The sequence below is a fragment of the Vipera ursinii genome, assembly GCF_947247035.1.
Source record: "Vipera ursinii genome assembly, chromosome: 3".
NCBI classification, from domain to species: Eukaryota; Metazoa; Chordata; class Lepidosauria; order Squamata; family Viperidae; genus Vipera; species Vipera ursinii.
The window spans coordinates 117,249,651-117,263,152 of record NC_139516.1 but is presented as its reverse complement, the minus strand read 5'-3'; the positions used below and the strand labels follow the sequence as shown (position 1 = coordinate 117,263,152).

General features: G+C 39.4%; 1 protein-coding gene across 1 annotated transcript in view; it reads left to right on the top strand.

Moving 5' to 3' along the window:
• The window catches only part of CRIP2 (cysteine rich protein 2), a 70,092-nt gene that overhangs the window by 23,039 nt on the left and 33,551 nt on the right, over nt 1–13,502 (top strand). The window contains exons 2-4 of the mRNA XM_083357568.1: nt 8,051–8,145; nt 11,804–11,861; nt 12,236–12,373. Coding sequence (XP_083213694.1) covers nt 8,051–8,145; nt 11,804–11,861; nt 12,236–12,373 — 291 coding nt within the window. The remainder of the gene's footprint in view (nt 1–8,050; nt 8,146–11,803; nt 11,862–12,235; nt 12,374–13,502) is intronic.

The following is a 13,502-nucleotide window of genomic DNA, read 5'->3' as shown; positions in this document are numbered from 1 at the left end:
CTCAGTTTTGAAGACCATATAGGAGCCGTGACCAGGAGGGGCCTTTGCCCAGGTTCGCCTGGTACGCCAGTTGCGATCCTACCTGGACCAAGATGCCCTACTCACAGTCACTCATGCGCTCGTGACCTCCCGTTTAGACTACTGCAACGCTCTCTACATGGGGTTGCCCTTGAGGACCACTCGGAGGCTTCAGCTGGTGCAAAATGCAGCCGCGCGAGTTGTGATGGGGGTTTCCCGTTACTCCCATGTAACACCTCTGCTCTGCGAGCTGCATTGGGTTCTGGTTGCCCTCCGGGTGAGATTCAAGGTGCTGGTGATGACCTATAAAGCCCTAAATGGCTTGGGTCCAGGATATCTGAGGGAACACCTGCTGCCGGCATTAAGCTCCCTTCGTCCTGTGCGCTCCCACAGGGAGGGCCTTCTCAGGGTGCCGCCGGTAAAAGAATGCCGGCGGATAACACCCAGGGGGAGGGCCTTCTCTGTGGGGGCGCCTGCCCTTTGGAACCAGCTGCCCATAGAGCTTAGGACTGCCCCCAACCTTCAATCATTTCGCCGAGACCTGAAGACCTGGCTCTTCGAGCTTTCCGGCCCAGGCTGAGTTTTAATTGGGGTTTTAACTGGGGTTTTATATTTTTTCAGGGATTTAGTTTAATCTTTTTAAATTGTTCTTAATTTTTGTATTGATGTTTTATATACCCTGTAAACCGCCCTGAGTCCTACGGGAAAGGGCGGTATATAAATTCAATAAAATTCAAAATTCAAATTCAAAATTAACATGTTGAAATCTGTAGGGTCTGAGATGTAACTCTTGGATTTGTTTTGCAATTTCTCTGAGCATTGCATGGTCTGACCTTGGGGTGAATTTTCTGGGACGTCCACTTGTGAGAAGATTGGCAGCTGACTTGAATATTTTCCACTTGTGAATAATCTTCCTCACTGTAGAATGAGGGACTTTCAATTGTTGGGAAATGACCTTATAACCCTTCCCAGATTCAAGCCATCAACAAATGCTTTTTTAAGATCATTGTTGATATCTTTTGCATTGTGCTAACACACATCTCGGTGCTGGAGACCAGCAAACTCTAAAAATTCAGCTTTTATAGAGGTCGTCACACCTGCTGATGATCAATTGATCAAGAGCACCTGAGTAGCAGCACCTGGGCGCTACTGTCTTAGCCTCTTCAAACCTATGGAAGCTGTAAGGGTGTACTTAATTTTTCACAAAGGGCTTTTCCATTTTGGCTTTCTTTTTGTGAAATAAATGATGACATGGTGTAATACGTCATGTGCTGTTGTCCATCTGAGATTGTATATACCTACTTTTAAGAGTTACCTTGAGGTAAGATGGGACGCCTATAAATTTTACAAATAACTGCCAACAGCCAGATGATTTTTACTATGTTCTGCTACGTAAAACCATAGAACCTAAAGAGGGTGTACTTTCTTTTTCACATGACTGTAAGTATGAGCCAGCAATATGCTGCAGTTGCCAAAGGGGAAAAAAAGCCAATGCAGTCCTAGGCTACGTCAGCAAAGAGATACCATCAAGATCATAAGTAGTGATACTATCACTCTATACTGCACTAGTGAGGTCATACTTGGAATACTGCATCCAGTTCTGATTGCCATGATACCAAAAAGATGATAAGACCCTAGAAAGAGTGCAGAGAACAGCAATAAAGATGATAAGAGGTCTGGAGATTAAGCTGTATGATGAACAGTTAAGGGAATTAGGTATGTCTAGCATAATGAAGAGAAGGATCGGGGTGTCATGATAGCAGTCTTCCAGTACTTGAGAGGCCATCACAGAAAAGAAGGGGTTGTTTGCTTCTCCAAAGCACCAGAGAGTAGGACAAGAAGGAATGGCAGAAAGCTCATTAAATACCACGTTTCCCCAAAAATAAGACCAGGTCTAATATTAATTTTTTCTCCAAAAGACGCATTAGGGCATATTTTCCAGTTAGGTCTTATTTTGGGGAAAATACAGTACTAAATGTGTCCGCTTGGCTGATGATCTTAACTGGGGCTTATTTTGGGGGTGGGGCTTATATTACAAGCATCCTGAAAGATTGTGCTAGGGTTTATTTTCCAGTTGGGTCTTATTTTCAGGGAAACAGGGTAAAGACCCTACCTGGAACTAAGGAGAAATTTCTTGACAATGAGAGGAATTAATCAGTGAAACAGCGTGCCTCCCTGAGTTGTGAATGCTCCTTCTCTGGAGGTTTTCAAGAAAAGATTAGATATTCATTTGTCTGGGATGGAATAAGGACTCCTACTGTTAGTGGTGGTTTTCAAGAAGAGATTGGACCACCATTTGGCCAGAAAGATATAGGGTCTCTTGTTTGACCAGGGGATTGGACTAGGAACAGGTGTGTCAAACTCGCAATGTCACGTGACATCACACGATGTATCGCAGCTTTTTTCCCATTGCCGGCAATGGGGTGGGCGCGGTTTCGGCGTGATGCATCCAGCCCATGGGCTGGCAGTTTTACATGCATGGACAAGAAGCCTTCCAAGATCCCTCCCAATCTATGATTCTATGATTTTAAGCTGACATCAGAACAATAAAGTCAAGAAGAAGGTTCCAGTCATTAAATATACAGCTGAAATTCAAGCACAAATAAAAGCCTGGGGTAGTAAGACTGGAAAAATGACAATGAATCATCCCCTTCCTCCAGACAGCGATGTTGACAGACTATCAAGGAAATAGGTGGTATTTTCACCTATTTTGTCTTGCCTTTTATCCTTCTTGTCCTACCTTCAGGTGCCTTCTCCTGCCTTCTCCTGAAAACTCATTGCCAGGAAGCAGCCAAGAGGACAGTTAAAATTCCCACAAGGGGGAGCAGCGGGAGATGTGGATTACACTGGGATTTTGCTTCCACCCTCAGTGAGTCAGACTTGAAAGCCCTTCCATTGGAATACTGAGATTTGGCTGGAACTTTTAGTGAACAGAAGGTGGACAAATTCCCCCCCTCACCGATCCACAGACTGTGCTATATAAATCATCCCAGGGGAAAAACTACCAAAGCCAAAAATGTACTCTATGATTCCCATGGAATTAGATGAACTGGGAAAGTTCATCAAAAAGAATTTGGAGCAGAGTTTTATAGAGCTGGCTAGACCCCGGGTAACAGCCCCTGTATTGTTCAGAGAAAAGAAAGATGGCTGTCTTCGTCTGTGTGTGAATTATAGGAGTCTTAACAACTGTGTGTGTGGAAAACATATACCCACTACCTTTGATGAAAGATATGTTAGCACACTTAACAAAAGGAAAGATTTTTTCCAAACTGGACTTAAGAGAAGCGCATTACCGGATACAGATAAAGAAAGGGGATGAATGGAAAACTGCTTTCAACTGCCCCCTTGGTTCCTTTCAATTTAAAGTTTTCCCATTTGGACTACAAGGGGCTCCTGCAGTTTTCATGCAGCATGATCACCTGTACAAAGGGGTTTTGGTTTACTTGGATGATATCCTTATTTACACCGAAACCAAAGATGAACATAGTAAACTGGTCAGAGTGGTACTAAAAAAGTTGTGCTCTGCTAAGCTGTATGCCAAACTGTCAAAGTGTGAGTTCCACAAAGATCATATTGATTACTTGGGTTACTGTATATCCAATGAGGGAATAGAGATGGACCCAGAGAAAGTGAGAGTAGTCTTGGACTCAGCCCCTCCAAAAACCAGGAAACAACTCCAAAGTTTCTTAGGATTTGCAAAGTTTTACAGACTGAGCAGAGGTGGGCAGCTTGGGAGAAGGAGGCCTAAGCTGTACGATGGGCTTTCCTAACGTGGAGGCATTTCCTAGAGGGGAGTAAAATTCCATTTCAAGTATGGACTGATCATAAGAATCTTGAAGTTATGAAAAACCCCAGGAAACACTCCCCTAAATAAGCAAAATGGTCTCAACATTTCCATCTTTTTGATTTCATTATTCATTACCTTCCTGGGGGAAAGAATTTCCTAACTGACACATTGTCTAGACTAGATTACCACAATATAACAGCAAGAAAGTAGAAGTGACTAAACCATTTTTGCACCTTTGTCAATTAGCAGCTCCTGTAACCACCAGAGCCCAGTCGAAACCTGTGGCTCCCCTTGAAAAGGCTCTATTACAGGAGTTTAAGAATACATTAGAGACTGAGTGGTTTCAAAACCACAGTAACCTGTGTGTGTTAAAAGATGGACTAGCATGGATTGGGGAGAAACTTTATGTCCCAGCAGCTTTAAGATTTAAAGCACAAGCAAGGCATGACTCAAAAACTGCTGGACATTTTGGATTTGTAAAAACCTTACATCACATTAAAAGGCAGTTTTGGTGGCCTGGTTTGAAAAAAGACATAGAAAGCCATGTAGCCAGCTGCCCCACGTATGCAGCGGCTAAACGGTGACAAGGAAAATCCCCAGGATTGCTTCAACCAGTAGCAAGTCTGTCAGCACCCTGGAGAGAGATTTCTATGGATCTTATCGTAGAACTGCCTGAAAGTGCTGGAAACACTGTAATTTGGGTCATAATGGATTTGTTCTCTAGACAAGTGCATTTCATTCCATGCCCCAAGATCCCAACAAAGACCCTTGCCAAACTCTTTGTGCAAAGCGTCTATCATTTTCATGGGCCCCCACAATGTATAGTTTCAGACAGAGGGGTTCAATTTATTTCTAAGTTCTGGGAAACTTTTCTGGACTTGATGGCTTCTAGTCAAGGGCTATCATCTTCGCATCATCCTCAAATGAATGGGGAGACAGACTGAACTCAGTTGTAGAACAATACCTGAGATGTTTCATTAATTATCAGCAAGACAATTGGTCTGACCTGTTACCATTTGCTGAGGTGGCTTATATCAATGCTGTGCACTCCAGTACAGGTTTTACTCCATTTCAAGAAGCTAATGGTTAAACATTTGTGGCCATGCCTGAACTTCCTATCCAGGAGCCCGAAATCCTCTCCTTGCAAGAGTGGATTAAACAGTTACAAAATACCTGGCCAGTAGTCAGGAAAGCTCTGGATGAAGCCAGAGAAGCCTATTAGGTTTAGGCTGATAAATGGAGGGTGGAGCAAAAACTATATAAAATTGGAGACTGAGTATACCTCTCATGAATTATTTGCAGTCTTTACAACCATCTAAGAAATTAAGCCCTAATTTAGGACCTTTCCCTATCAAACGCATCATCAATCCTGTGACGGTTGAATTAGACTTGCCAAATAACCTACGGAAAATCCACCGTTTTCCACTGCAGTTTGCTCAAACCAGAAGTCACTTCTAACCTTAGGCCTCCTGCACCTCAGGCACCCACACCTATCATGGTTGAGGGTGAACAACACTTTAGATTAAGGACATTTTGAACTCTCGGATACATCATGGGGTGACACAATACTTAGTAGCTTGGAAGAATCTCCCTTCTGCCCAGAATGAGTGGCTGTACAAGAGACATGTTAAGAGTCCCTAAACGTCTAAGACGTTTCCATTCTCAATATCCTGATAAGCCTAATTAATGTGTATATATTGTTGTTCCCCTCCCCCTTTTGTCTTTTAGGTGAATTTCCCATTCTTTTAGGAGGGTTGTATGTCAGGTCCCCAAATCCTTATTGTCTCCCTTTCATGTATATATTCTTGTGCTTTGGGGCCTGCCATTTATTTGGGGGGAGGGGATTATTTGCTTTTGCTTGGGATTACTTTCACTTTCTGCTTTTCTTCATCCACCTCTATCCACTTGAGAAAGGAATGTGTCTCCCTTATGAGGGAGACGGTTACAAAGAAACAAAACTGGAGAAGACCTTGAGATGCGAGCCAACTGTGCCAGTTACCCACACATCGTTGCCACCTGTGGATCAGCTGAATTTCAAATGGACATTATGACTCTGGTGGGAGGAGGAATATTGCTGGTTTAACTATACCATTTAAGCGGGATTTTCCCCAGATCTCACCTTGACTTCCCTACTGTCAGTGACCCCTAATAAAAGTTTCCTTTTGAGACAATGCCTGTTCCAAGAGTTCTGCTTTCTTGGGTGGTTAGCTGAGGTGCACCCTTATGCTCATTTTCCCTGGAAACTCATAAAGATTCAACATGGAACTAAGGAGAAATTTCATGACAGTGAAAACAATTAATCAGTGGAATACTTGCCTCCCAGAGTTGTGGGTATTCCATTGCTGGACGTTTTCAAGAAAAGATTGGACATCCGTTTTTCCTGAGTGTTATAAGGACTCCTGCCTTGGATAGGAGGTTGGACTAGAAGACCTCATCAGCTTCAAAATATTTCTATGAGTAGGTTTGTGATGCTAAGCCCTATAATCATGAAAATATTTCTTTGCAATATTGGGAATATTTATTTGCAGTATTTGTTCTTTCATACATTCCATTTCATACATATCTTCTTTTTAGAGTTATCTTCCTTATAATTCATAGACTTCATAAGCAAAGCAACACTTTCTTTTTAAAAGAATCTTGCATTTTTATATACTGTTTATATACTCGTAAGTTTATTTTTAAGAAGAAAACATAATAAGCCTCTAGAATGCAAACATAAATTTTGTCCCATAGATGTTATATTATAGTAGATGCTGCTCCTTTGCCCTCTGCATATTTGCTATCAGTTGGCAAAGTAAATTAGAGTTCACAATTCATATTTATGCCCCCAAAATGTACATTGTTAAGGAAATATGAGGGGGGGAGGAAATCTCACTATCCAAACTGTTTTACTATGAGTCCATTTGCAGCTGATTCTGAAAATAATTTCTCCATCAACACATTTTAGTTTACAGGGTTCATTTTCATAAAACCTTGGCTTGATTCTCTTTTGTATCAGCATGCCTGCTTGGTGACTCATTTATGTGGAATTTGCCTTTAATGGAATTTCTCTGCTGAGAGTTCTTTATTTTTGTTTGTGGGAATTTATTTTTAAATGCAAACTGCTCCCAAAAGAGAAATGGTGCTTGATTTTTTAAAAAATGTGTGAGTCTATAGTGCTGATTTGGACATTCATTCTTTTTTGAGTTTGCTTTTGGAGATTAAACTCCTATACTTGTTCTAGGAAAAATCATGGATTTTCTTTTGCATGAACAAAATTAATAATCCTTCTATATTCCACAGGCAGATTATGGAGTAGAATATCAGTTTAGCTCCCTAGGCAGTTTTGCATCTTGTAGTTCCAGTTCTTACACCATTCCTAAGTAGAAGCTGATACATGCCAGGTAGATGTATAGTGTATTTTAAAGATTATATTATCCAAGTGAAACTGTGAGCCATGTTGTTTTTACTGAAATAGCTCTTATAATCCTCGCCATATTTTATCTGTGCTTTCATTTTCATCTGTATGATTGAGAAAGATGTCACAAATAGCTAGAAACATTAATTTTCTTGATTGTAACATCCCATTCCTCCTGTTTCTTTCCATTCACCTTTCTTAGTTCTTCTAGTGCATTGGCCATTCCCAACATGTTTAGCAGTATTTTCACTCAAATGGATCATCTTCTATAGTTAGTGTCGTTTAGAACTTAATTGAATCAGTTCTTATGCCTTGATGGACATTTCTCTCTTGGAGATCTAAGGCATCCCAGCTCCCCCTCCCTCCTGCTCTTCTAAAAGCACAAACTCTGTATACTCTTAAGAGAGAAAATGGTATTTGTGACATCACATTTGTGGCATCACAACTGAAATATTTTTATTTAAACAACTTCAGTCTATACATGACTAAATTGTTAATATCTGAACTTTTTACCTTGAGAACTATCTCAAGAAAATCTTATAATAAATGAAGTGATGGTGATACAGTGAGGCTGAATTAAAGTTACCTCAGGCAGCTGATAGTGAGGTCATGAAAAGGCAAGCAATGTATTGATTATTTAAGTTGTTAGCATATGTTTACTGAGGGAGAGGCTCTCTAAAGTGTTCATAAAACACAGATTACAATAGATCTGTGTGATTCTGCCTCCACTTACATTTGGTGAGAGGTGGTCCTCAATAATTTTTAGTTCTTTGAGGTGAGTCTTAAAAGATATAAAAGTTGTGAATCTGGTCTGTAGAATTCTGACTCTCCATTTTTTGTTTGTACAGCTGAAAAAGTAACTTCCTTGGGAAAAGATTGGCACAAATTCTGTTTGAAATGTGAGCGCTGCAACAAGACCTTGACACCTGGCGGGCATGCAGAGGTAAGAGATAAAAATGAGAAGATGAAACAATAAGCTTCTGTATCATTTAAAGTCAATGACTGAGTTACATAAATGCCATATTGTGATACAAAATAGAGATTATATGGAATCTTTTGGAATTTATTAGTTTTTCCCCTCGTCATTAAATGTAGTTTACTTGAATTACTTTACAGAATTAGGGGAATAAGAGAGTTGGAAGGGACATTGGAGGTCTTCCAGTCCAACCCCCCCCCCTGCTGAAGCAGGAGACCCTATAACATTTTGGGCAAATGGCTGTCCAATCTCTTTTTTAAAACTCCAGTGATGGAGCATCTACAGTTTCTGGAGGCAAGTTTTCCACTGATTAATTGTTTCACTGTCAGGAAGTTTCTCCTTAATTCTAGGTTGGATCTCTCTTTGATAAGCTTCCATCAGTTACTTTTTGTTCTGCCCTCAGGTGCTTTAGAGAAGAGGTTGACTCTCCCTCTCTGCAATAGCCCCTCAAATATTTGAAGACTACTATCCTATCACCCCTAGTTCTTCTCTTCCTTAGACTAGACATACCCAATTCCTGCAACTGTCCATCATATGATCTTTATACTATCCCTTTGTTGATGTAGCTGCCACATACTGCTGGCTCATACCAAAGTAATTGTAGGAGAGGTAGATCCCTCTCACAATTACTGCTATTGAGCCAGGTACCACGTATTCTACACTTGTGCATTTGGTTTTTCTTGCCTAAGTGTAAAATCTTACATTTCTCACCACTGAATTGTGTTTTGTTGGATAAGGCCCAGGGTTAAAATCTGTCAAGATCCTTCTGTATCTTTAGCCTATCTTCTAAACTGTTGGGTATTCCCCCCAGCTTGGCATCATCTATCTCCCCATCTAAATTGTTTATGAAGATGTTGAAGAATACTAGGCCTCTGCATCCTTCCCTCCATGTAGAAGTAAATGTACTTTAATGTACGTATGTTCTTTTTTCAATAATACACTATAACCGCTATATGTTTTTCTATTGGTGGTTGTTTTGCTATTTTAAAAAATATATAAATAGACATGACATTCATATTTCACAGATGTTTTATGATTTGATAGTGATTTTGTTAGCATCCCCTACAAAAATCATAAAGGTTATTTGGATCTAAGCTTTGCATCATCATCATAATAAAATATGCTCTTTCTATTATTATTTTTCACTATGTGGTCTGTAGATGGCAGTGCAACCTTTAATTTTATATTGGGTTTTTTTTTTAAGACAAGCTGTAAAAATTAAAGATTGTGTCTTTTTAATTTGTTGTTTTTTATCCTGTTACCATTGTCTTCCTGATTATTCTCCAGCAATTAGTGGCAGCAAAAAATTGGGACATACTTAGTCTAGGTCTAGGAGAAGCTTACTTGTGTTTAATAAAATGTTAAATTTCTTGTTTCATACAGTTTAAAAAATCCCTAGTTTCCCCCCGCAATTAGTTTTGGATGGTAAAGCAATTCAGAACTGATCCATTTGATTCTGTAAACTGTATGGTGAGAACAGACCTTTCTGTTTACTCATTTTTACAAGTCTCTTTCAGATGATTTGAGGGATTTGTTCAGACTTGTAGTGTCTGAGATGTTGTTTCTTAAGTTTTGGCTTTAACTTCCATATTATCCAACTAACCGCATGGAACCTGTAAGACAGATCATAAGGAGATTACGGTTTATTGTCATGAAGATGTCCCACAACCTTTTCTATTATTTCCATCATTTTTCCATTTCTGAATTAATGTCTGACAGTAGCAATGGATCAGATGAAAATTACAATAATAAAATCATATTTAGTCTGGACAAGGAAGATGTGACTTTTTCTTTATTGATCTTGCTTACAAATAAAAACTATATGCTTTTTGTTACTCACAGAGGTGAGAAGATGATCAGGACTGACTTCCAGATCCTCAGAACATTGGTTTGAATTAAATCCAGATTATTTTAAACTTTTAGACTGTATGCCAAAAAAGGGAGGGATTGGAAACACCCAGACTTCTTTTGCTCTGAAATGGATGCATCACATCGAAAGCAATCAGTAACGATTAAAACAGATGCATTTAATTCTACCGGAGTGCTGGACATTTTAGTTATCACATAAAAACTTACTTGGGAGTAAACTACTTTGGATTCTTTGAAGGACTGGCTTTAGCAAAAGGAACATTTTCTCAGCTACAGGGACTACAACGTAGATGGGCACACTTTCTACCTGATAGATTTGCATTCTCAAAATATAAAGGCAGAAAGAATCCATGCCCCACTCTTTGCCTTTCTCTAAGTGGGAGTGATGGGTGACAGAGCAATGTAGTGTGCACTCTGTCCTCTTGCTTCTCTTATCTGAAGAAAACCTGTAAAAAAGAAAAATGCCGCTCTAAGCCTCTTGGCAGTTCTACTGTTACCTTCTGTGACAGCTTGCTGGCAGTACAAGTGGAACATTTTTTGCAAGGAATAATGTCCATATCTTACCGTGTTTCCCCAAAAGTAAGGCCTACATCAACAATAAACCCTAGCTTATTATAATAATATAAGCGCTATCCCAAAAATAAGCTCTAGTTTTTTTGGTGAGACACACACCTAAAAATCAAGCTAGGGCAGGGGTGGTGGGGTGGAGCTGCCCCATCCACCCTGCACCCACTTATCTTGCAGCCAGGCCTCTCGTTGCCGGCCCACTTCTTCTGAGGCCTCTTCTGCAGCCAGGCCTGCATTTCTCAGTCACAGGGCTTTGCGGAAGGCCTGTGCAGCCACGAACTGAGTTATGGATTCAATCCATAGCTCAGTTCTGCAAGACCTCAGCAGCCGAGCACCAAGCTATAGATTCAATCCATAGCTCGGTACTCGACTACTTAGGCCTTCTGGAAAGGTCTGACTACAAAGTGCAGGCCTAAATGCAGCTGCAGAACTTTGGCCCCAGAAGAAGTGGATTGGCTGGGTGGGGCTGTCGATACCGGATGTGAGGTAAGGCCTACCCCGAAACTAAGTCCTGGTACCTCTTTTGGAGGCAAAAAACATAAGACCCAGTCTTGTTTTCTGGGAAACACGGTATCAGTATTTCCTCTCAGAAATCAGACTTTGTTCACAGTAGGATACAGTACTCATAATACTAATAAGGCTGATCTTAAGAAAAAAAAGAAGAGAAAGTTCCATGGAATGAAAAATTAGTATGTGCTTTAGAAACAAATGAAATTTGTTTTATTTCTGTCCTTCTAGAAAAATGACATTTTTAAAGTGGTAGATTCCAGATGTAGACATATTAAATATTTTAAATTGACCCCCTTCTCTTAAGTGCCTCCACCATTTAAACCATAATTTGATTAAACATTTCAAAGTAAATAAAATTAAGTAACATACAGGTCATGTTTGACTTACAACTATTTGTTTAGGGACTGTTTGAAGTTACAACAGCACTGAAAAAAATGACTTATGACCATTTTATTTTTAAATGTTACTAGAGACATCCTACTCTGAATGAAAGCGTAGATAACATTTGTAAAGCAAAGAACTGAAATGCTGCCCATAATTATTAAAGGAGGAGGTCCTTGTGTAATACGTAGGACCCTCAGGTTTTGATCTAGTGATTAATGAAATGATGCATCTGCTTGAAGCAAATTATAACTTCCAATATCTTTGTAGCCTAATTCTTGGCATTTTTCTATTTTAGCACGACAGTAAGCCTTACTGTCACAAACCTTGTTATGCAATGCTGTTTGGACCAAAAGGTATGTGTCCCTTCCTGGTAAATTGGCAATTTAGTTCAGTATTGATAAATTGCTGTCACTCTTTCTTCCTCTCTCAGCTTCTTGTTCTGAACTTAATTCTCCTTCAAACCTGTATAGTTTTGTGTGGCTGGAAAACCATAGGCCTATCTGTTGTAGCAAAATTTCCTGAGATGTAAAAGCAAGGTTTTGGGAGGGAAAGAGATTTCTTTAATCTGTGAGATTAAATAAATAATGTAATGAACCATTGACAGAAAGAAGAGTGATCAACATTGCTCATGACCTCACTTGATTTCATCAAAATATGTGAATATGGCTGAGAGCTTGTGGCATCAGAAGCTTTTGAAATGAGGTTTCTTTTCCTGTTCAATTTCCAGGTGTAAATATTGGAGGAGCAGGATCCTATATTTATGATAAAACTCCTTCTGAAGGACAATTTGCACCAGGTCCTATTGAGCACGCATCCAAAATGGAAGAAAAGAAAATGAATGTTGCACCAAAAGGACCTAGCAAAGGTAAATAGTGAAGCAAAAGCCTGAAAATGCCTCAGACTCAAACCTACAAAATCAGTATCACAGTATATTGCAATCCAGCTCATGCTCTCTTTCTGTGTTACAGTGTTGCGTGTACACTGAAAGAGGCCATACTTGTAATGCAACACTGGGATGCTGCTTTTATCATTCTGAAGAAAATAGGATCTTGTAGAATCAAGAGAATAACTGATGGCTAAGGGACATAATTAACAATGGTTTTCTTCCTTACTGTAAAAAATTAAAGTAGATAAATAATTTTGGTATTGAACATTGTTAGATTGATTTTGAAACAGAATTGTATACAAATTATGAACATGTGATTGCTAAAATGTATAAACTTTTATTGAAATTTGAAACAGAACAAATTAATGTATATATGATAAAATGAGCTAAAATTTCAGGTTATAATATACAGATGAAATTATGGTTGAAAGGACTGAAATTGTATGTTATAAACTTAATTTTTGTAAAATTAGGTACCATTGATATATAGACACAGGAAAATGTAAAGGTATTTCAAATTTCAAATTGGCAATGTGAATTACAAAAAAGGCCATTTTATCATGTTTTGTAGATGTGCAAAAAATCTAGAAAATTTTGGATTCAAAGTGAGTCAGAGGCTATTAAAGAGGAAGTAAGCAGTGGGGTACCACAAAGCTCCATCTTAGGCCCAGTACTCTTCAATATCTTCATAAATGACTTAAATGGGGGAATATATGGGGAACTCATCTATTTTGTAGATGACACTAAACTGGCAGGAATAGCCAACACCCCAGAAGACAAGCTCAGGATCCAGAAAGACCTTGACAGACTTGAACAATGGGCCCTATCCAACAAAATGAATTTTAATTTTAAGCAAAGTTTTACATGTAGGCAGGAAAAATCAAAGGTATAAGTACAGATTAGGTGAGACCTGGCTCAAAAACAGTAACTGTGAGAGGGACCTTGGAGTCCTAGTAGACGATCACTTGACTGTGAACCGTTTGCAGCAGCAGCCAGAAAACCTCATACAATCCAGGGTTGTATAAACAGAGGCATAGAATCAACATTATGCAAAGTTATGCTTTATAAAACCCTAGTAAGACCGCACCTGGAATATTGCAACCACTTT